Below are 21,222 nucleotides of genomic sequence, written 5' to 3'. Positions count from 1 at the left end.
ACAGCCTTCAGTATGGATTACACCTCAACATAAAGAAAACAAAAATCCTCACAACTGGACCAATGAGCAACATCATGATAAACGAAGAAAAGATTGAAGTTGTCAAGGATTTCATTTTACTTGGATCCACAATCAACAGCCATGAAAGCAGCAGTCAAGAAATCAAAAGACGCATTGCATTGGGCAAATCTGGTGTTGAAGAGCAAAGATGTCACCTTGAAGACTAAGGTGCGCCTGACCCAAGCCATGGTATTTTCAGTCGCATCATATGCCTGTGAAAGCTGGACAATGAATAAGAAAGACTGAAGAATTGACGCCTCTGAATTGTAGTGTTGGTGAAGAATATTGAATATACCCTGGACTGCCAAAAGAACGAACAAATCTGTCTTGGAAGAAGTACAACCAGAATGCTCCTTAGAAGCAAGGACAGTGAGACTGCGTCTTACATACTTGGGACATGTTGTCAGGAGGGATCAGTCCCTGGAGAAGGACATCATGCTTGGCAGAGTACAGGGTCAGCAGAAAAGAGGAAGACCCTCAAAGAGGTGGATTGACACAGCGGCTGCAACAGTGAGCTCAAGCATAACCACGATTCTAAGGATGGCTCAGGACCGGGCAGTGTTTCTTTCTGTTGTGCATAGGGTCGCTATGAGTCGGAACCGACTCGACGGCACCTAACAACAACAACCCTGTGGCGTAGTGGTTGAGTGCTATGGCTGCTAACCAAAAGGTCGGCAATTCAGATCCACCAGGCGCTCCTTGGAAACTCTATGGGGCAGTTCTACTCTATCCTATAGGGTCGCTATGAGTCGGAATCCACTCAATGGCAACGGGTGGGGTTTTAACCTTGGCAGGTTCTGGTGAAGACTGTGGTCATTTACATCCTGTTTCCTGTGTACAGCAGGCACTCAATATGTGTCCAGAGAATGGCTGAATGCCACCTTCACCCTCCCCACTGGACCCTGAGGCACCAGTGGGGGCTCCATCAATGCCAGGAGGGCAGAGGGAGAGAGGGAGGGGTGTTCCGATTATCGGGTACCTTGTGGGGACTGGGCTGGCATACTGATCCTCGGGGAGCCATCCCCAACTGAGCCTGGCCCTGGGGCCACCAGAGCTGGGATGGTGATGGGGACAGGCTCAGGGGCCTCCCTGGACTACCATACCTGCTCTGGGCCTCTGGGTCAGGATGTCCACCTCCTGGGGGGTGATGGTGCTCCCCCTTACCCCACCACACACAACAGGCAGCAACTCCAGATCTTGCTTTATTCAGAATTGGCAAGGACCCCCCCTCCAACTGCTCCTTGCCCACCGGGGGCCAGGGAACCAGGGAAGCTCCAGGCCTCCCCTTGTCCCAGCAGTGTGGATACGGGTGGGCCTCGGGGGGCAGAGGACCCCAGGCCACACAGCCCAACTGAGCTGTGCCTTCTTGTTCTCCTGGAGGTGCTGCTGGACAGGCCCCCCGGGCGGTGTGGAGGCAGTGGCCACACGATGGCCAATATTTGGGGTCTGGTGGCGGGCAAGGCCATCACCTGCAGTCTGAAGAGGTCGCGGGTGGCCGCCAGCTCGAGGGGCTCCAGGCAGCCGAGGCCGGGGGCCCAGGACCAGGCCGGGGTGGAAGGGGTGGTGGCGGCGGGTGTATGGCTTGGGCGACAAGGTCAGGCAGGGCCTGCAGGGAGGCGGCCAGCGCGTCCAGGCGGCTCTCCAAAGCAGCCAGACGGGTCTCCAGGTCCTCATGCTGAGCGTGCAGCTCAGCCACCAGGTCATACATGACACTTTGGGTCTGTAGAAACATGGATGGGGGATGGAGAGTGAGGGAGACAGACACAGAGCTGGGTGGAGAGCCTCGGCTGGATGGGGGCTGTGAGGCTGGGCTAACCCTAACTCTAGGCCTAGCTCTAACCCTAACCCTAGCCCAACCCCTAACCCTAGCCCAACCCCTAACCCTAGCCCTTACTGGGAAACATTAATCCTAACCCTGCAGGTCTCTTGCCAAAGCTCAGGGAATGGCTGAAGAAAGGGCAAGGGGAGAAAGGGGCCTGGAATGCCAGGGTCGGGCCAGCAGGTCTGGGGGAGGCCAAAAAGGGTCTGGGGAGTGGACGTGGCCAGAGTTGCCTGGGGGATGGACTGGTCACATGGAGTACCTCAGTTGAGGGTTTGCCAGATTCTGGATGGGGGGGGTCCCCACACATTGAGAGGGGTCTCCCTACCAGACAACCTCTAAATGGAAAGCCTCCCATCCCTGCAGCAGGGAGCTCCCACATCCTGGGGAGGGGGTCATGGCCCTGTAGGGGACACCCGGGTCCTGGGAAGAGGGTCCCAGATGAGGGGTGGTGGCCAAGAGGCTGGTCCTGGTGGGGTGGTGTCTTCACCCCCAGCCCCTGGGGGAGGTTCTGGGCTGATGTGGCTCCAGATGGGAACAGTGGGGATAGCAGGAGCTCAGGGACATGGTTGAGTGGGAGGAGGTCAGTGGACCCCCAGCTCAGTTGTGAGCTGCCTCCCCATCCTGCATTTGGCTGGGGTGGAGACGGGCAGTCTGAGTGAGGAGGTGGTAGCCCTGAGGCCCAGACCCAAACACAGACCACCACCACCACCACCACCACAGTTACTGCTACGGCTGTGGTTGGGAAGTCCCCACCCCCTCAACTGTCCCCCGCTAAAAAAACCAAACCAAACCCAGTGCTCTCGAGTCAATTCCGACTCATAGTGACCCTATAGACAGAGTAGAAGTGCCCCACAGAGTTTCTAAGGAGCATCTGGCGGATTTGAACTGCCAGCCCTTTGGTTAGCAGCCGTAGCATATGCCACCAGGGTTTCCAACCGTCCCCACAACCCAGCAAATACAGGCCTGTTCAGAGGGAGAGGCAGGAGCCCTTGGAGGAGATGGCATTCACTGCCACCAGGTGGCAGAAGAATGACACTCCAGGTCTCCAGCCAACGGGTCCAGCCCTGTAGGCTGAAGGGGTGGGCTGGGCTCAGGTTGGGGGAAACCCCTCAACGATCACCTTGACAAAGGGGTTCAGGAGGTCCCACCCTCTCCTGACACCCCATGGACCCAGGAAATCACTCTCTCAACACTCCACTGGGTGGGAGGGAACAGGGGCCAGACCTCACACAGCTCCTTCCCCCTGCTGCTCACTGCAGCTGCCGCACCTGTGCTTGGCCGTGACCCCCTCCCCTCCTACTTCCCAGCTGAACACAGCTCGGGTGGGCACTTGCTGAGGCACCCTGTGGGCCCTGCACAGGCCGCTGGCCCTCAGCCCAGCCTGTGTCATGCAGCACAAGCCTGAGGGTCCGGGGGTGTCTTTTGGAGCCCCGGGGCAGCATCCAGCATCAGACTGTTCTTTTAGACCCTCTCTGAGGTTTAACTTTTTGAAAAAGCAACTGTCAATGTTAAAAATAATAATAATTTACACAAGTAGATTTCTGGAGTCTCTGGAGCCTGCAGTCACAGTGAACTCCTGCAGAGAGAGCCTGGGTTCCCAGGTGGCCCATCCCCGCCTGTGTCACCTGCCTGCTCTGTGCGTGCCAGCACTGCCCCTCCCCCATCACCTGCTGGCCCCGAGCCATCTGCTCCACCTGCCTGCCAACTCACCTTGGCCAGGTCGGCGAGTGTGGTGGCCTGGTCATTCAGCTTCCTCTGCTCCATCTTCACGCTCCGCAGTCTGATGGGGACACATGGGTGGGTGGGGTCAGGGCGAGCCCACAGAGGGGGAAGTGGGGTCCTTCATGCACCTGCCCAGGGTCAGCTTGTGGAGCATGCAGGGAGCGGTGAGGTGGAGTCAGGGACCAGGCCCCTGTGGCCCTTTCCCTCCACCCTGTAAGGCATATCTCGGAGTGGCAGGGCCTGGGGGCAGCTCGGCCGCCCCCCACAAGATCTTTGGGTCCGACACAGGAACTCGGACCCCGAGCCCCAAGGGGGAGCCCATGCTGGCCCCCGGGGTGGACATGAGCCTGCTTGCCTCCGAGGCCAGGGGGCGCCCCCCGAGCTGCCCAGTGTTCCCCCAATCACCATGCACCCCCAGCTCCCTGCCTGAACCCCTTGAGGACACTTACTTCTGAGCCCTGACAGGACCCGGCAGAGCAGAGAGAAACCACAAGGCAATTTTAATCTCAGAGCAGCCAGCAGTGTGTGCCAGACCCCTACCAACCTCCCACCCATGCCCCCTGAGAGCAAGGCTGGGCCCAGGATGGTGTGAGGACACCACCCTGCTCTGGGGAAGGGCCCGGCCTTTGAGGGTGCCAGTCCATTGGGGACACACTGGTCCTCTGTGCCCTCCCCTCAGCAATTGCCCTTCCCCCTAGTCCTGACCAGAACAACTGCAGCTGCCCTCAGCTCTGTGTCCCTAGAGGGGACAGGTTGGGGGAACTGGAACTTCGTGAGCTCCCACAGGGCAATGGACACCTGGTCCTCAAGGTGGCAGCATTTAGTCCAGAAAACTCCACCTGTGCTGCTTACCGAGGGGGACACAAGCTCAGAGGGTGAAGGCAGTGGAAGGATTTGAACTCGCATCTGCCATTCTTGCCTCAGCCCTGGACAGCTGCCCATGGGAGGAGGTGATGTGTCCTGCCCCTCCTACCATCTCTTCTGTAGCTAAGGTGGCCCAGGGAACCATTTCAAGCAGGACTTGTCCCACATGTCCCAACACTTACCCTTACCTATCCAAGCTTAACCCCTGTGTTACCATGTGTGGCAGTCACCCTGAATGGCCCCTAGGTGTCCACCTCTGCGATGATCCAGCCATTGACCTAGCCCCTGGGGATCCCCAGTCTGGAGAGACATAGTAGTACATGGACACCCCCAGCCCCATGGTTCAGGGCTGGGCAGGAGGAAGGGTTGGGGGCTGAGGGTTGGGGGTGCCCTGGAGGGGAGGGGAGGCCTGCTAGCAGCCCTGGCATGCCCTTCCCGGAGGAAATCCTTCTTGGCTTGTCTGGAAATCCCAAACCCATGCTGTGGCCCTCAATCTACCCTCTTAACCCCCCAAACACATGCTGCGCCCTTCAATCCACCCTCCTGGGGACCATTTCTTCATTGGCTGTTTATAAAATGTTCCTATCATGGGAACGCCAACTCAAGAACCTACCATGGCTTCCTCGTGCCCACAGCTCAGCCCTCCCGTCTCCCTGCTACTATGCCCATTCCCACCTCCCCACCTTTGCCCTGATCATGTTGCAGACTACTTGATATGCCTTCCCATCCCTCAGCTTTCAACCCACATCCTACCTACCCCTCAGGCCCTGGATCAAATGTGCTTAATTTTGTCAGCTGTTCTCATGGGGTTATTCTGTGGGGGCTGGGGCGGGGGCAGCACAGGGACCTAAAGGTGAGTGAGATAGTCTCTGCCCCAGGACAAAGGGATATAGGTAACCCACAGAGCAGGAGCCTCTCCCCAGATTCAGTTCATCTCATCTATTTCTACCTTCCCACCTCCCTCAGAGAACCTTCCAGAAACATCTCTTGGGGTGAGGTCCAGGGCAGGGCATATCTGTGTCCCCCATGACTGGCATACTGGCCAGTACAAGGAATGCTTGTGAAAATGACCAAATGAGCATATCAAGGGGGAAACCAAGGGCCATTCCCATTTTTAGAAAATACTATGTGGCAGGTATAGGTGAGGCACCTAGTTACCCCAATCCTATTGGAACCACACCCTACTCCTAGAGAGGAAACATGTTACTATCTTGGGGTCTGGTGAGGTAGGACAAATACCTGGGCACAAAGAAGTCAGATAAGTGGAGTGCCAGTCTCTCTCCTTGCTTTTTAGGGGACGGTAGAAGCAAAGGCAGGGAGTAAGGGTTTGGGGTGCTATTTTATCAAACAATTGATCTGTGCTGGTGACCATGCAAGGCATTTTCTACATTATCACATTTAAATCTCCCCACAGTCCTATGAAGTAGTTATTATTATCATTAGAAATAAATCTAATTATAATGCAAATACAATAAAAATAAATGGACTAAACTCTCTATTTAAAAGACAAAGACGGTAAGGGGGTGATAGATCTATTCATTATCTTGACGGTGGTGATAGTTTTACAATGTGTCATACGTGCAGTTTACGGTATGTCAATTATACCTTGATAAAGCTGATTTCTTAAAAAAGACAAAGATGATTAAATGGGATTAAAAAAAATCCAGCTAGCTGAGCATCCTCTCGCCTTAGCCATTCTTCCCTGCGGTCAGGCTGCTTTACACTCTGAGGCCCCAAGACCCAGTGATCTTAGGCCCCTGTCCCAGCTGCCCTCCCCCAACCCAGCCTCCCACCTCCATCACTTACATAGGGTCCTCCTTGCATCCCAGCGTCTACCGTAACTGGTGTTGGGGGTGGCCCAGACAGTGGGATTTTAAAAAGCCCCTCAAGTGACCCCAATGAACAGTTAATGAGCTACATAATTCTCAGGACAAAGGGACAACAGGGGAATCAGTAATTTCTCATTACCCCACATGGCTGCATGGATCAGGTCGCAAATTCTAGCTCCCTGACAACCAAAGCAAAAAAGGGAGGACACTTCATAGTCCAAGAGGTAAAAACGATTCTGGTTACTCCAGAGAATAAAATATGCTTGTTGTTGCTATAGGGTTGCTATGAGTTGGGATCGACTTGATGACAAGTAGTTTGGTTCCTTAGATTGGGCGGCTTCTGGGACTTGTTTGGGGCAATTGCTCTAGGCCTCCCTCTGACCAGAAACCTGGCCGGTCTGGCCCCTGGCCCCATCATTTTACCCAGCACAGAAGTTACAGGTCCCAACCAACTGACCACCTAGCCTAGTAGGGGCCATGACGGGCCACACTGAGTTGCCTGGCCTGGCCTGTGGCCTCCTCCCAGGGTCCAAGGCTGCTTCCATTCCAGGTGGACACAGAAACGTGAGTGGGAAGGGGCAAGACTTACTGATGGATGGCTTGGAGGAACTTACGCTGGTGTTTCCGAACCCGGGCATGATCTGGCTTCTTCATCAGCCTGGTGTGTTTGTAGATGAGCCACGTCTCCCTGAGAACGTTAGCAGCGGCGTTTTTCACCTGGGACCGGAAAAGAAAACTTTTTCAGGATAAGCGTTGTACTGGGCTGGTATTCCCCCCAAATTCATGTCCACACAGAATCTTAAAATGTGACCTTAGCTGGAAACAGGGTCTTTGCAGATGTAATAAGTTGAGACGAGGCCATAGTGGATTAGGGTGGGCCCAAGGTCCCTGAATGACAAAAATGGTTTGTGCTTGACTACTAACCTAAAGGTTGAGTTTTTAAACCCACCCAGAAGCCCTGTGGAAGAAAGACCTGGCTGTCTGCTTCTGTAAAGATCACAGCCAAGAAGACCCTATGGAGCAGTTCTACTCTGTAACACATAGGGTCGCCATGAGTTGGAATCGACTTGACAGCAATGGGTTTTGTTTTTTGGCTCTTAGTCCAATGATTGGTGTCCTTACAAGATGGCCATGTGATGACGAAGGCAGAGACTGGAGTGATTCTGCCACAAGCTAAGTAACAGCAAGGATTGCTGGGAGCCGCTAGAATCGAGGAGAGAGGCATGGAATGGATTCTCCCTCAGAGCCTCCAGAAGGAACAACCCTTCCTGATACCTTGTGTATGAGTTTCCAGGGGCTGCTGTAAAGAAGTACCACAAGCTGGGTGGCTTGTAAGAACAGCAATTTATTCTCTCATGGTTCTGGAGACGAGAAGTCCAAATCTGGGGTGTCAGCAGGCCCATGCTCTGAGGGATCTAAGGGAGGTCTTTCTTGTCTCTCTCAGCTTCTGATATTCCAGGCGTTTCTTGGCTTGTAGGCCTAACAGCATATCTTAACTTCACACATAGGGGCTTCCCTCTGTCTGTCTCCCTCTGTCTCCTCTCTTTTATAAGGACCCACTCAAATGGGATTAGGAGCCTCCCTCCTCCAGTATGACCTCATGTTAATTGAACTGATAACACCGTCAAAGTCCCTATTTCCAAACAAGGTCACGTTCACAGGGACCAGGGTTTAGAACTTTCTATCTTTTTAGGGAACACAATTCAATCCATACCCCATTGTCATCTAGTTGATCCCAACTCATAGCAACCCTGTGGGGCAGAGCCAAACTGCTCCACAGGGTTTCCAAGACTGTAATCTTTACAGAAGCACACTGCCACATCTTTCTCCCGTGGAGTGGCTTGTGGGTTCAAACTGCTGACTCTTCAGTTAGCAGCCAATTGCTTAACCACTGTGCCACCCGGGCTCCTTATTCAATTCATAACACCTTGATTTTGAATTCCCAGCCTCCAGAACTATGAGAGAAAAAATTTCGGTTGTTTTAAGCCACCCAGTGTGTGTGGTAATTTATTATAGCAGCTCAAATAAATTAATATATGCATGAAACTCCAGAAAGCCCCAGGAATTTCTGGAAACTCCTGGAAAGCTCCAAGACTAGGCAGACTGTGCTGTGCTTGAATGTCCACATCCTTGTGGTGGGTGTGTTCCTAACACGCTTACGTCTGCTCACCATGGGCCAGGCCTCCGCCATGGCTCGCACACATGAATTCTATGGATCTGCACACGCTGCTATCACCATCATTTTGTACATGGGAAAACTGAGGCACAGAGCAGTCAACTTGCCCCTCCACACCTCACACACAGCTGTCACCCTCGTTTTGTACATGGGGAAACTGAGGCAGTGGCCCTGGAGTCTGACTCTGGCTCTGTGGCCACATTTTGGCACTTCTGGGCCACCAGAGGGCGCCTGGCCATTTTTGAGTCTCCGTGCAAGGCAAAGGCATGCCCAGCGTGTGCAGAGGGAAGGCAGTAGGTTTCACCCCCATGGCCGAGGAGACAGGGTCCTTACCCGCTTGTTGAGCTGCGTGTCCATCATGAAGTTGTGGACGTGTTTCTCGGCCTTGGTGAGCTCCAGCTTCCGGGCCACTACTGCCACCACAAGCGCCGTGCAGCCAGCTCCCTGCATTCAGAGGGTGGGGGCACATCAATGTCCAGCTCTGACCTGAGGTCCTCCCAGGCCGAAGGCAGGACATCCCCTCCTCCAGGAAGCCCGCCCTGATACCACCCTGCACCTGGCTGTCTGTTATGAATTGGACCTTGTCCCCCAAAAATATGTGTCGTAAATGATAACCCCATACCTGTGGATAAACAGCCCTGGTGGCACAGTGGTCAAGCACTTGGCTGCTAACCAAAAGGTCAATGGTTCAAATCCACCAGTCACTCCATGGAAGAAAGATGTGGCAGTCTGCTCCCATGAAGATTATAGCCTTGGAAACATATGGGGCAGTTCTACTCTGTCCTACAGGATGGCTATGAGTCAGAATTGATTCAATAAAAAAAATAGCAATGAGTTTACACCTACGGATAAGGACCTCTGGTGTGCAACAGCTAAGTGCTTTGTTGCTAACCAAAAGGTTGGTGGTTTAAACCCCCCCAGTAGCTCTGAGAGAGAAAAGCCCTGGTGATCTGCTCACTTGAAGATTAAACCAAAAACCTAACCTGTTGCCGTTGCCTTTGCCTTTGGAAGCAGATTGCCAGGGCCTGTCTTCCGAGATACGTCTGGGTGGACTTTGAACCACCAACCTTTTGGCTAGTAGTCATGCGTTTAACTGTTCGCGCCATGTGGGGTTGCCATGAGTCAGAATCAGGTCAATGGCAACTAACAACAACATAGACATGGAAGCAAGTGAGAACAAACGGGGGATAGATAGGTGCCACGTGGAGATTGCCAAGGACCTAAGGAACACTGGGGTTACAGAAGCTAAGACAAGGATTTTCCCCCAGAGCCAACAGAGAGAGCCTTTCCCTACAGCCGGTGCCCTGAATTGGGATTTCTAGCTTCCTGTGCTGTGAGAAAATAAATGTCTGTTTGTTAAAGCCCCCCACTTTGGTGTTTCTGTTACAGGAGCTCTAGGAAACTAAGACACCCTCTACACCCATTGCGTTGGTGGCTCCCCTCTGCTGAGCTCCCATAATCCTGGCCACATCTGGTGTCCCCAAGCACCCTCACCATGATGCCAGTGAGCAGGCACACGCCCTTCCCGCAGTAAGTGTGGGGCACCATGTCGCCATAGCCAATGGAGAGGAAGGTGATGGAGATGAGCCACATGGCACCCAGGAAGTTGCTGGTCACCTCCTGCTTGTCGTGGTACCTGGGGGAGCCAGGGAGGATGCAGTGAGTCCATGCTGGTCCCTGTCTTCATCACATCCCCCAGGGCTAGGGCCAGGACAGCAGGGCCCTAAGTCCACCTCATGGGGTAGGGGCCATGACCGTTGGGAGGGACCAGTCTGGGGGTCAAGGTGAGAAAGGGCACTGCAGGGTGGGGTGGTTGGTCTCAGGAAAGCCTTATCTCGGTCAGCCCCGTAGTCCTGGGGCATCCACACCCTCTCCCTCTGCCTGACCCCCAAGCTGCTGCCCAGGACATCTGCTCTCCCCGGGGCCCTGGTTATGGGGCAGAGAGGGGTCTGGGTGCAGGTACCCATAACCCCTCGTGCACAGACAGACACACAAAGACAGATGGGAACACAGGTGGCCAGAGGCACCAGACGCAGCAGGGAGTAAGGCATGAAGGCGAGGATGATTCTGGTCAGACACCAGGAAGGACTTCCCTAGCCAGGGAGGCCCAGAGGATGGAGGAGGACATGGGGAGGCAGAGGCTGGAGGATCACGTCCAGGACTTGGGGAAGGAGGGAAGCCAGGATGCATGGCACCCCCAGTGCCCCAACCCCAGCCTGAGAGTTGGATGGGGGGGGCAGGTCCCCTGGCACCGAGAGAGACCCAGGGCTCCCTTTTTGGGATCAAGGTAGCAAGGCCCCAAAGCCTCGAAGGGAAATGACTTCCTTCTGATCACAGAGGGGCCTAGACTGGCCTTTTGGGACCCGCCAGGTCTAAATCAGTTCTGGGAGTGGCTAGAGGGTCTGCTCCAGCCTTCCCCCCAGCCCATAAAGGCCCTTAGGCAGTTGTCCAGGGAGGCTAGCGAGTCTGGCTGGGGGACATCAGGGAGTGTGTGACTCCTTGGCTAGCAGGGACCACGTTTGAGGGGTCAGCGTTAGAGACCAATGGTGGGGGACACAGAAGAGGCACGGGAAGTTGGAGGGGAGAGAGTCGCACTGGCAGAGCAGGTGATAGCTACATCTATGGCCCCAGAGGCCAGGCTGGGGCCAGGGGCTCAAGATGGGGCAGAGACTGCCAGCCCCAATGGGGGTGGAAGCCCCCCACAGGTCTGCTATTTGAGGGGATCCCCACCTCTGGGGGAGTCAAATGTCATTACTAGCCCCCCAGCCTGGGCTTATGGGCCGCTTGCTGAGTGGCAGACAGGGGCTGAACGCTGTTTCATAAAAAGGCATCCAAGGCAGGTTGGAGCTCTGGTGGGTGCTGCCTAGGTGCAGGAGGGGGACATGCAGGAGGCAGGGGTGACGTGGGACAAGACCTGCAGGGGTGGAGAGAGATAGGTGGGGCTTTAAGCATCGTGGGGCTCAGAATTTAGGATTGGCTGCCCGCCATCCCTGCTTGTGCCCACCAAAGCAATGGCCTGGCCTGGAACCACAGTGATGCCCTACAAGCGGGACCCCAATCCCGACCTGTCCTGACAGGAGGGTGGTGGGCACACCCAGGGGTCCAAGGAGACCCTGTGTGACTCCCAGGCCCTACACCTTGATCCCAGGAGGAGTCAGGTCCTCTGCCTGTGAGCCCAACATCAGACGGCAGGAAGAGCTTGCAGCAGGAGTTGCAGGGGGGCTGGGGCTGGGGCTGGTCCAGCCCAGGGACCCCCAGGAACCTCAGTCCCAGCACCACCTGCCTCAGGCCCTTCCCAAGTGAGACCCTCTCCCCACAAGCCGCCCCTGCACCCTGTGAGGCCAGCTGGGCCCCTACCTCTCCTGAAGTCCTTGGGGTCTCTGAATAAACTCTCGGGGATGGTACCTTGCTTCTCTCTCCAAGCCTCAGTTTCCTACTCTGTAAGCTGGGTCTGCCCAGAACCAACTCCAAGGAGTCCCGAAGGCTGGCCAGTCCTATTCACTCTTGACCCTTCTCATTTGCGGGAGGAGACCCCAAATCCTGGAGTCAGCTGCCCCAACAAAGCCATAAGCCCTCCTGGAAAGGCCAACTCCGTCCTCCTCCCCCCCGTCTCCCTTTGAAGCTCAGTGGGATACACAGCACCCAAGGTGGCCTGCCTCCTGCTATCCAGGCCAAGAGCCCAGACCTGGGCCCAACGTGCTGGGGGTCCCCTTCAGGCCCCAGCCTCGGTAGCTCCTGGCCCAGCCCTGCCTTCTGTTCCTGTCCTCCGCTGCGGCAGCTAATCTTAAATTCCCGGCAGGCAGGTGGGCGGTGGTGGTGGCTCTGCGCATGGCTGAGGTGGGACTCACATGTTTTCCCTATGTCCGCGGCGGGCAGGGGAGAAGGAGAGCAGGTTACATGTGGGGCGTGTCCCTGTTTCTGCTGCTGCCCAGGCCAGAAGTCAGGGGTTCTCCCCAAAATGGAGGGGCCACAGGAGGAGGGGCATGAGATCCCAGGGGTGGGCGAGGAAGGACTGGGGTGCCACAGGGGGGTAGGCCAGGGGTAGGGGTGGGGGTGGCCAGGGACACAGGGCTCAAGGCCCAGGGGAATGGAAGCGATGGCCCCAGGATCACCAAGGTCATGGGCTAGGCATGGGGGTCACAGGGGTCATAGGGTCGGGGACATGGAAGTGATAGCCTGGGGAGCCCCAGCACAGGGTCACCGAGGTCATGGACTGGGTGGGGGAGTCACAGGGGGTCTTGGGGTCAGGGACATGGCAACAATGGTTGGGAGTCCCAGGTCTCAAAGGTCATAGGTTAGGCAGGGGTCACAGACGGTTGTGGGTCAGGGAGATAGAAACAATGGTTAAGGTTACCCCAGGGTCCCTGAGGTCATGAGCTGGGCAGGGGGTCACATGGGTCCTGGGGTCAGGAAGGCAGAGTACTGGCCCCAGATTCCCTGAGGTCATGGTTGGACACAAGGGTCACTGGAGTCCTAGGGTCAGGGTGAGGGAATGATGGCCAAGGAGTCCCAGAATCACAGAGGTCATGGGAGCCAGACACATGGAAGTAATGGCCCCAGGGTTCCCAAGGTCATGGGCTGGTTGCACGGGTCCCAGAAGGTCCTGGAGTCAGGGAGACAAAGCCCCAGCCAGGGAGCCCCAGTCCAGGGTCCCTGAGGTCAAGGCTGCACACAAGTCCCCGGGGGCCCCGGGTCAGGGAGACAATGTAGTGGCCAGGAAGCTCCATGTCCCCAAGGCCATGGGCTGGACACAGGGTCACAAGAGGTCCCCAGGGCCTGTGGTGGCACACCTCTCGCAGACGCGCACAGTCCATGCGGCGACGATCCAGGACGAGATGCTGAAGACGAGCAGCACGGTGCCAGGGCAGATGGTCATGAGCGTCTTCATGACGAAGCGTGTGTTGAAGGTGACTTTGTTGAGTGCGCCGATGCTGCGGCTGGAGGCGTCCGTGAAGATCTTGCTATGCAGCAGCATGACGCGGCCCAGCAGGTAGAGGCGCAGGAACATGGGGATGGACAGCAGCACGTCCACGTCCGCCTCAGCCTCTGACGGCGCGTACGTGAAGGCCAGCCGTGCTGTCCATGTGAAGCGGTAGTGCCCGGGCACTGGGTGTACAGCGCACACCACCAGCTCCAGAGAGATGAGCAGCACTCGCTCGTATGTCATCGCGATGCGCCAGTCGTCTGCCCCGTTGTCCACCATGAACAGCTGCAGGGGCCGGGCAGGTGGCAGGTGGGTCTCAGCCCTGCTGCCCTCAGAGCGTGACAGTAGCCCAAATCCCTCCCAGCCTAGCTTTTGCAAGAGGAGTCGCATATGGGAAACTCCCTAGTTCTCAACATCGGCCACAATTCAAACTTAAATGCATTCATTGGATTGTCCTCACACCATTAAACAAAGAGGCACCATGGGACCCAGCAATTCTGCTCCTGGGTATGTGCCCAAGAGAAATGAAAACATGCATTCACACAGAAACGTGCATGTGTGTTCACTGCGGCACTATTCACAATAGCCACAGCCTCAAGCCCCCCTGTAATGGGTTGAACATTTGTCCCCCCAAAACAGGTGTTGTAAATCCTAACCTCTATACCTGTGGGGAGTCCCTGGGTGGTGCAAACAGTTAAGCACTCAGGTGCTCACTAAAAGGTTGGAGATTCAAACCTACCCAGAGATGCCTCAGAAGATAGGCCTGGCAAACAGCTTCTGAAAGGTCATAACCTTGAAAACCCTATGAAACAGCTCTACTCTGCACACATGGGGTTGCCAGGTTTTGGCATCGACTCAACAGCGACTAACAAAAACAACAATACCTGTGAATGTAACTGCAATCCCATTTGGAATTAGGTTTTATTTGTTATGTTAATTAAGCCGGATCAGGGTAGGGTATGTCCTAAACCTAACTTTTGAGATATAAAAGGAGCAGATTAGGCACAGAGACAAGCAAGCACAAACCAGGGAAAGATAAGTGCCGTGTGGAGATTGCCAAGGCACCTAGGAAGAGAAGCTGAAAAGAGACTAGGACCTTCCCCCAGAGCCAACAGAGAAAGCCTTCCCCTAGAGCTGGTGCCCTGAATTCAGACTTCTGGCTCCTGAGCTGTGAGAAAATACATTTCTATTTGTTAACACCAGCCACCCACTTGTGGTATTTCTGTTGTAGCAGCACTAGGTAACTAAGACACCTGATAACACTAGATAATTAAAAAGCTCAGCCTTTACAAGAGAAATCAGAAACAGGGTCTTGGATGTGAAATTCCCTAGTTCTCAACATCAGCTACAACTCAAACTTAAAAGCACTGGGTGAGGTGTCCTCAAATGGTTAAACACAGAGCCACCATGTGACCCAGCAATTCTCCTCCTGGGTTTATGCCCAAGAGAAATGAAAACATGCATCCACGCAAAGGCTCGTACACATATGTTTACAGGAGCACCGTTCACACCAGCCAAAAGGTGGAAACAACCAAGTACCAACCAATGGATGAATGGATAAACACAACGTGGTTCATCCACACACCGGAATAGTGTTCATCCATAAAGAGAAATGAAGTCCTGATAGATACATGATACCACGCGGATGAAACTCGGAAACAGGATGCTCAGTGAAAGAAACCAGACACAAAAAAGGCAAATATTGTCTGATACCACTTATATGACATACCTAGAATAATAAAAAAAATTTTTTTTTTTTTTTTTTAGAATAGGCAAATGCAACGAGACACAAAGTAGATTAGTCGTTGCCTAGGGCTTGGGAAGAGGGCCACTGGTGGTATAGAGGCAGAATTCTCACCTTCCATGCTGGAAACCTGGGTTCAATTCCTAGCCAGTGTACCTCAATGCAGAGCCACCACCATTCTGTCACTGTGTGTCGCTATGATGCTGAACAGGTTTCAGTGGAGCTTTCAGACTAAGGTGGGCTAAGAAGGAAGGCCTGGTGATCGATTTCCAAAAATCAGCCAGTGAAAACCCTGTGGGTCACCGCAGTCTGGTCTGTAGCCGATCACGGGGATGGTGCGGGACTGGGCAACATTTCGTTCTGCTGTGCGTGGGGTCCCCGTGAGCCAGGGGCCAACTCCACCGCAGGGAGGGGAAATGAGGAGTGACTGTTAATGGGTACAGGGTTTCCTTTTGGGGTGATGAGAATGTTCTGGAACTAGATATTGGTGGTGGTTGCACAACACTGAATATATTAAATGCCACTGAGCTGTATGCAGACTTTAAAATGGTTAATTTTGTTATGTGAATTTTAACCATAATTTAAAAAAACCCACTGGGCAGGGTAAACTGAGGCCCGGGTGGGACCTCTGAAATATGCATACTGGAAGATGCCTGAGACAATATCCCCTCCCCAAAGTGATTATTCCTTCCTGGTGCAGAACTCAGGGAATATTTACTGCTTTCATTGGACTTTTCCATTCTGCCTGAATGTGTGTGTGATGTTGTTGTTGTTGAAGATGCCGTTGAGTCGACTCCGACTCATGGCCATCTCGTGTGTGCAGAGCAGAACTGCTCTGTAGGATTTTTCAAGGTTGTGACCTTTCCGAAGCGCATCTCCAGACTTTTCTTTCAAGGGACCTCTGGGTGGATTCGAACCGCCAACCTTTGGGCTAGTAGTCGAGTGCTTAACTGTTTGTACCACCTAGGGACTAAGGCATATTTATCAATTTTTTCGTTTTCATGTGTCATTTTTAAATGATTAATAATAAAGAAATTCTAAAATAAGAAAAAAGGGGAGAAAAAAGCACTTTCTTAAAATGTCGTGACTACAAAAGAAGATTAGTGGTTACCACTGGATGGGGGAGGGGGAAACGGAGAGTGAAAAATGTCATGACAGCCTTCATTATAGAGGCAAGTTCTGCCCACGCATCTGTGTGGTCTGAACACGTGCAGCCTGCCGGGGGTCCCTACTCCCCTTGGGTCTTGATGGGGCCCCAGAGGTGTCCGGGGCTGGGACTAGGGCAAAGCAAGTGAGGTATCAGGAGAAATCATATTTACCAGTAACAGTGCCTGAACCAGACATGTAAGAGGCTGTGGCAAAAGGGAGAATCAAGAATTTGATGCTGTCTTTATTTAAAATGTTGGTATTTGGCTCACTCTGGATATTTTGGCATTTGTTTCAATTTATTAAAATATCACGTTTAGATAGTATTAATTATCTTGATAACTGAGTTCTTGGCACACCCTGATATTTTGTGCCTGCGTGAAGTGCTTCACTCACCTACCCTAGTTCAGGGTCCTGATGCTCAGAAAGGCTGAGGGGCTCGTACATCTTCCCTAGAGGGGGCTTTCTAGGTCCTCGGAAGGACTGGTGCTTTTATAGATAGGATTATTGAGATATAATTCACTTAACATACAGTTCGCCCATTTAAAGTAAACAATTCATGGTGTTTAGTCCATTCACAATATTGTGCAACCATCATCTCTATCTAGTTCCAGAACATTCTCATCACCCCAAACAGAACCCCTGTACCCGTTAGAAGTCACTCCTGTTTTCCCCTTCCCCAAGCCCTGTTCTTGTTGGTAGGTGCCGTCCCGTCAAATCTGACTCATAGTGGCCCTATATGACAGAGTGGAACTACCCCATAGAGTTTCATAGGGGGAAGCTTTACAGAAGCAGATCGCCATGTCTGTTCTCCCACGGAGCCACCTGTGGGTTTGAACTGCCAACCTTTTGCCTATCAGCTGAGCACACCAAGCCCTAGGCAACCACTAATCTACTTCCTGTCTTTATAGATTTGCCTGTTCTGGGAATTTCATATAATGGAATCACACAATATGTGGCTTTTTGTGTCTGGCTTCTCTCACCAAGCATGTTTTCCAGGTTCACTGTAGCATGTATCAGTGCTTCATTCCTTTTGGTGGTTTGTTATGGATTGAATTATATACCCCAAAATATATGTTGAAGTCCTAACCCCCGTACCTACGAACGTGACCTTGTTTGGTAATACGGTCTTTCTCTGAAGATGTTAGCAGTTAATTTAACAAGGTCATACTGAGTACCTGAAAAACCAAAACTCGTTGCTGTTGAGTTGATTCTGACTCATAGCGACCCTATAGGACAGAGTAAAACTGTCCCACAGGGTTTCCAAGGAGCGGCTGGCTGGTGGATTCAAACTTTCAACCTTTTGGTTAGCAGCCAAGCTCCTAACCACTGTGCCACCAGGGGTCCATACTGAGTACAGTGGGTCCTAATCCCTTCTGAGCGGTATCTTAGAAACATGGAGAACAGAGGCGGAAACAGAGTCACACGCAGGGGGAAGAAGACACCATGTGACGACCGAAAAATCTGGCTGCGGCTGAGTCAGTTCTGACTCATGGTAACCCCATGTGCTCGGTGTGGGACTGCTCATGGGGTTTGGGGAAGTGGATTATCAGGTCTTTCTTTCAAGGCACCTCTGAATAGATTCAAACCCCCAACCTTTTGGTTAGTAGTCGAGTGCTTAACCATTTAGGCCACGCTGGGACTGGTACAGCCGGTGAAGATGCACATAAAAGCAGTCAAGGAACCCAAGAAAAGCTTGGGATTGACTCTACAGCAACGGTTTTTTTTTTTTTTTTTTGGTTTTTCTCATGGTATTACGCAGCTGAGGAATATTCCATGGTGTGGACGGACGCCATTGTGTTTATCCATCCATCCGTTGATGGACACTTGGGTTCTTTCCACTTCATGACTACTGTGAACAGTGCTGTGATGAACATGTGTGTACAGTTTTCTACGTGGACCTATGTTTTTAGTTCTTTTGGGTTGGGGCCATATGGTAACTCTGTGCTTAATCGGCTGAGGAGCCACCAGGCTGCTTTGTACAGCAGCCATCCCTTTAAAACAGCGACCATGCCTTCTAGCTCATGGTCGCTGCTCCCTCCCACCCAGACCCATGGTCCCCTCCTGCGTGTCAGGCCTCTGTTAGCCCTACAGACGTCTGCACAGGGTACAGCCCCCAGACCCAGCTTTCTTACATCCTATCTCCCACCAGACTGCTGTTCCTCAAGGTCAGCGGCCAGAGGCCAGAGGTCAGGAGCCAGCTCTGACACCCCGCGACCTCCCCATCCCCGAGCTGGAGCTCGGTGACATCTTGCTCACAGTGGGCACAACCTGAGCTGACATTTCCCTGCAGCCCGACTTGACTTCCATTAACCCCCAAAACAGCAGGACAAACTCCCTGGTGTGCACCAAACCCTTCAAACCACGGGGTCTGATCAAACGTGAAAAGGAAGCTGGCTGCTACAGACTGGTTTTCACGGCTGCAAAGCCTCAGAAGACCCTGGGGTTTTTAAAACAACTGCTGTGTGTCCCCCCAAGGGGCCCAGGTGTGTCAAAACTAAGCAAAGTCTACTGCTGGCCAGGTGAGCCGGCTCAAGCTTGGGGCTCTCCCACTAGCTGTTCTCTTCTTTAAATAATCAGTGAAAATTAAAACACAGACATGCATCCCAAGCAAACTTGTTCTTAACTGCTGTCGAGTCGATTCCAGCTCGTGGCAACCCCATGTGTGCACAGCAGAATTGTGTGCTCCAGAGGGTTTTTGAGGCTGTGCCCTTTCAGAAGCAGATCACCAGGCCTTTCTTCCGAGCCTCCACTGGGTAGGTTCAAACTGTCAACCTCTCAGCTAGTAGTCAATCGCTTAACCATTTGTACCACCCAGGGATTCCCCAAGGAAATTTAGAGGGACCCAAATTGTGTCTTCGTGAGGGAGGATTGGCTGTTTCGTGTTTTGGGGGCTGAGCCGTAGGGGTCTGGGGGCACTGGGTCCTGCCCCTCAGTACTGACCTGGATTTCGCGGGCATGGTACAGGACGACGAGGCCCAGTAGGATGACGGTGGAGAAGCTGATGAGGCATTTCAGTGCAAACGAGTACAGGGACTCCTGGGCAGAGAGAGGAGATGGACAGATGGACGGATGCTGGATGGGGTGGGTAGCCCTCTGCCCCTACTCACCCGGCTGTCAGGGAAGGGGCACCAAGTCACCCAAACAAGCTGGGGTCACAGCGCCCCCTCCATGCTGGGGGTCCCCCCAACACTGAGCCCCGACTTCTTCCCCTGCGAAGTGAGGGGGGATGAGGAGGAATGCTAATTCCTGCATCCCAGGGCCTCGGAGTGGAAAGAGCTCGGCCGACAGGCACGTGGAGGGAGCTAGGGAGCAATAATACTGTGTCCTTACTCCTTGGGGCTGGGTGGATGGCAAGGGAGACTGCACTCCACAGTGTATAAGGCCTGGCCTCACTGCGCCCCTGACACATCACAGCTTATAAGGCCTGGCCTGTTGTGAACTTAGCACTTCCCAGTTTATATGGCCTGGCCTCCTACAGGACCAGTACTCCCCAGTTTACACAGCCTAGCCTCTATGGGTTCAGGACTTCACAGTTTGTACAGCCTGGACTCCTGCAGCTCTGTGGCACTTCAAAGTTTACAAGGCCTAACCTCCTGCAGGCCTGGCACTTCACAGTTTGTAAGCCCTGGTCTCCTGTGGCCTCAGCACTTCCTAAGTACCTCATGAAGATCCAGCATGCCACAGTTTATAAGGCTGACTTGGTCCTGATCTCTCCATCCTCCTGGCTCCAACCCTAGGCCCAAATGTCCTTGGAAGGGGTGGAAGGTCTTCCCCTGCCCCCTGCCTTCCAGAGCCCCTGTCTTGCACCTACCCCAGGCCAATCTGTCCTGGGGGGAGCCCCTCCTTCAGGGCAAAGGGAAAGGCTGGGGCATCCCTCCCCATCACAGCCTCCTTGCTGCCCCAGGAGGTGGCCTGGTGGGAGTTCAGGACTCCTATCCACAGTCCCACGGCACCCCACCTGGCTCTCTCGCTAGGCCACTGGGGACCCCAACCCTGGGTCCAGGGGGCTGCAGGGCAGTCAGGCAGGCCTGCAGGGCATCCTTGAGGCACACTGGGACACAGAGGGGGGATTGGGCTGTGCCTACCTTGGTGTAGACCCCCCAGGACAGCTCCGTTTCCGTCACCATGACAACGATGCCGAACATGCCAAAGATGAGTGCGTAGTCGCTGAGGCGCTTCCGCTTCTCAAAGAGGGCCCGCCGATGGCCCAGGCGGTGGCCTACATTCAGGGGCTTCCCTGAGTGCCCCCGCCTGCCTGCCTCATCCTCCTCGTCCTTGTCTTCCTCCTTGTCCTCATCCTGGAGCTGTCCCTGGGGGCTGCCGGGTGAGGGCCGGGCTGGCTCACTCTTGGCCACGACCACCTGCAGGCCTGGGCTGTGCAGGGGCTGGGGGGCACGGCCAGCCTCGAGGTCTGCAGGGTCGCGGCCCAGGGCCCCTGGCCCGCTGCCTAGCGGCTGCCCCACACTGCCATTGTGGCTATGGCTGTTCATGACTATCTGGGGGCAGGTGTTGGGCTCGTTGCAGGCCGCCCAGGGCCCGGCATGGCGCAGTGGCTGGGCTCCCGCGCTGACCTGCGGGGTCACAGAGGGACACGTTACACCCAGAGGCTACTCAGGGTCTCGTCAACTGACTACAGGGGCAGAGACCATTGCCAAAACTCGAGAACTTTCTATGGCTCAGAAGCCATGGGGCTCAAACACAGAAACTTCCATGTGGTATACCCACAGCACTCAGCACATGACTTTGCCATCCTGGAGAAACCTAAGTCAGCCTCCCCTGCTCAAAATCCTTTCATGGGTCCCCAGCACCATCAAGCAAAAGCCAAACTCCTCCTGGTGGTCAAGAGGCCCACTGCAGTCTGCCTTCCACCCACCTCATCCTCTCACTCTCCCCAGACTCACCCCCATCAGCATGCCAGAACCAGCAAGCTCA

At 54.1% G+C, this 21,222-nt stretch overlaps 1 protein-coding gene across 1 annotated transcript; it reads right to left on the bottom strand.

Annotated features, from left to right (window-relative positions):
- Nucleotides 1–1,244: 1,244 nt before the first annotated feature.
- On the bottom strand, nucleotides 1,245–20,795 carry KCNN1 (potassium calcium-activated channel subfamily N member 1). The gene is made up of 8 exons (XM_064280963.1): nucleotides 20,376–20,795; nucleotides 19,231–19,326; nucleotides 13,264–13,682; nucleotides 9,968–10,109; nucleotides 8,807–8,917; nucleotides 6,887–7,014; nucleotides 3,593–3,662; nucleotides 1,245–1,780 (listed from the first exon to the last, which is right to left on the bottom strand). Exons 1-8 carry the CDS (start codon nucleotides 20,778–20,780, stop codon nucleotides 1,526–1,528), a joined length of 1,626 nt encoding a protein of 541 aa, XP_064137033.1. The 5' UTR covers nucleotides 20,781–20,795; the 3' UTR covers nucleotides 1,245–1,525.
- Between the last annotated feature and the right edge of the window lie 427 nt (nucleotides 20,796–21,222).

Source organism: Loxodonta africana, chromosome 3, assembly GCF_030014295.1.
Source record: "Loxodonta africana isolate mLoxAfr1 chromosome 3, mLoxAfr1.hap2, whole genome shotgun sequence".
NCBI lineage: Eukaryota > Metazoa > Chordata > Mammalia > Proboscidea > Elephantidae > Loxodonta > Loxodonta africana.
Note: the sequence above shows the minus strand (reverse complement) of the source record. Positions and strands in the feature narration are given on the sequence as shown.

Bases quoted from the DNA above. Each gene is read 5' to 3' on its own strand.
- KCNN1 (XM_064280963.1), bottom strand. From the start codon at position 20,780: ATGAACAGCCATAGCCACAATGGCAGTGTGGGGCAGCCGCTAGGCAGC. The intron at 3,663-6,886 runs GTAAGTCTTGCC...TGTCCCCATCAG, and splicing joins TTCCTCCAAGCCATCCATCA to ACTGCGGAGCGTGAAGATGG. The intron at 1,781-3,592 runs GTGAGTTGGCAG...ATGTTTCTACAG, and splicing joins CACTCGCCGACCTGGCCAAG to ACCCAAAGTGTCATGTATGA.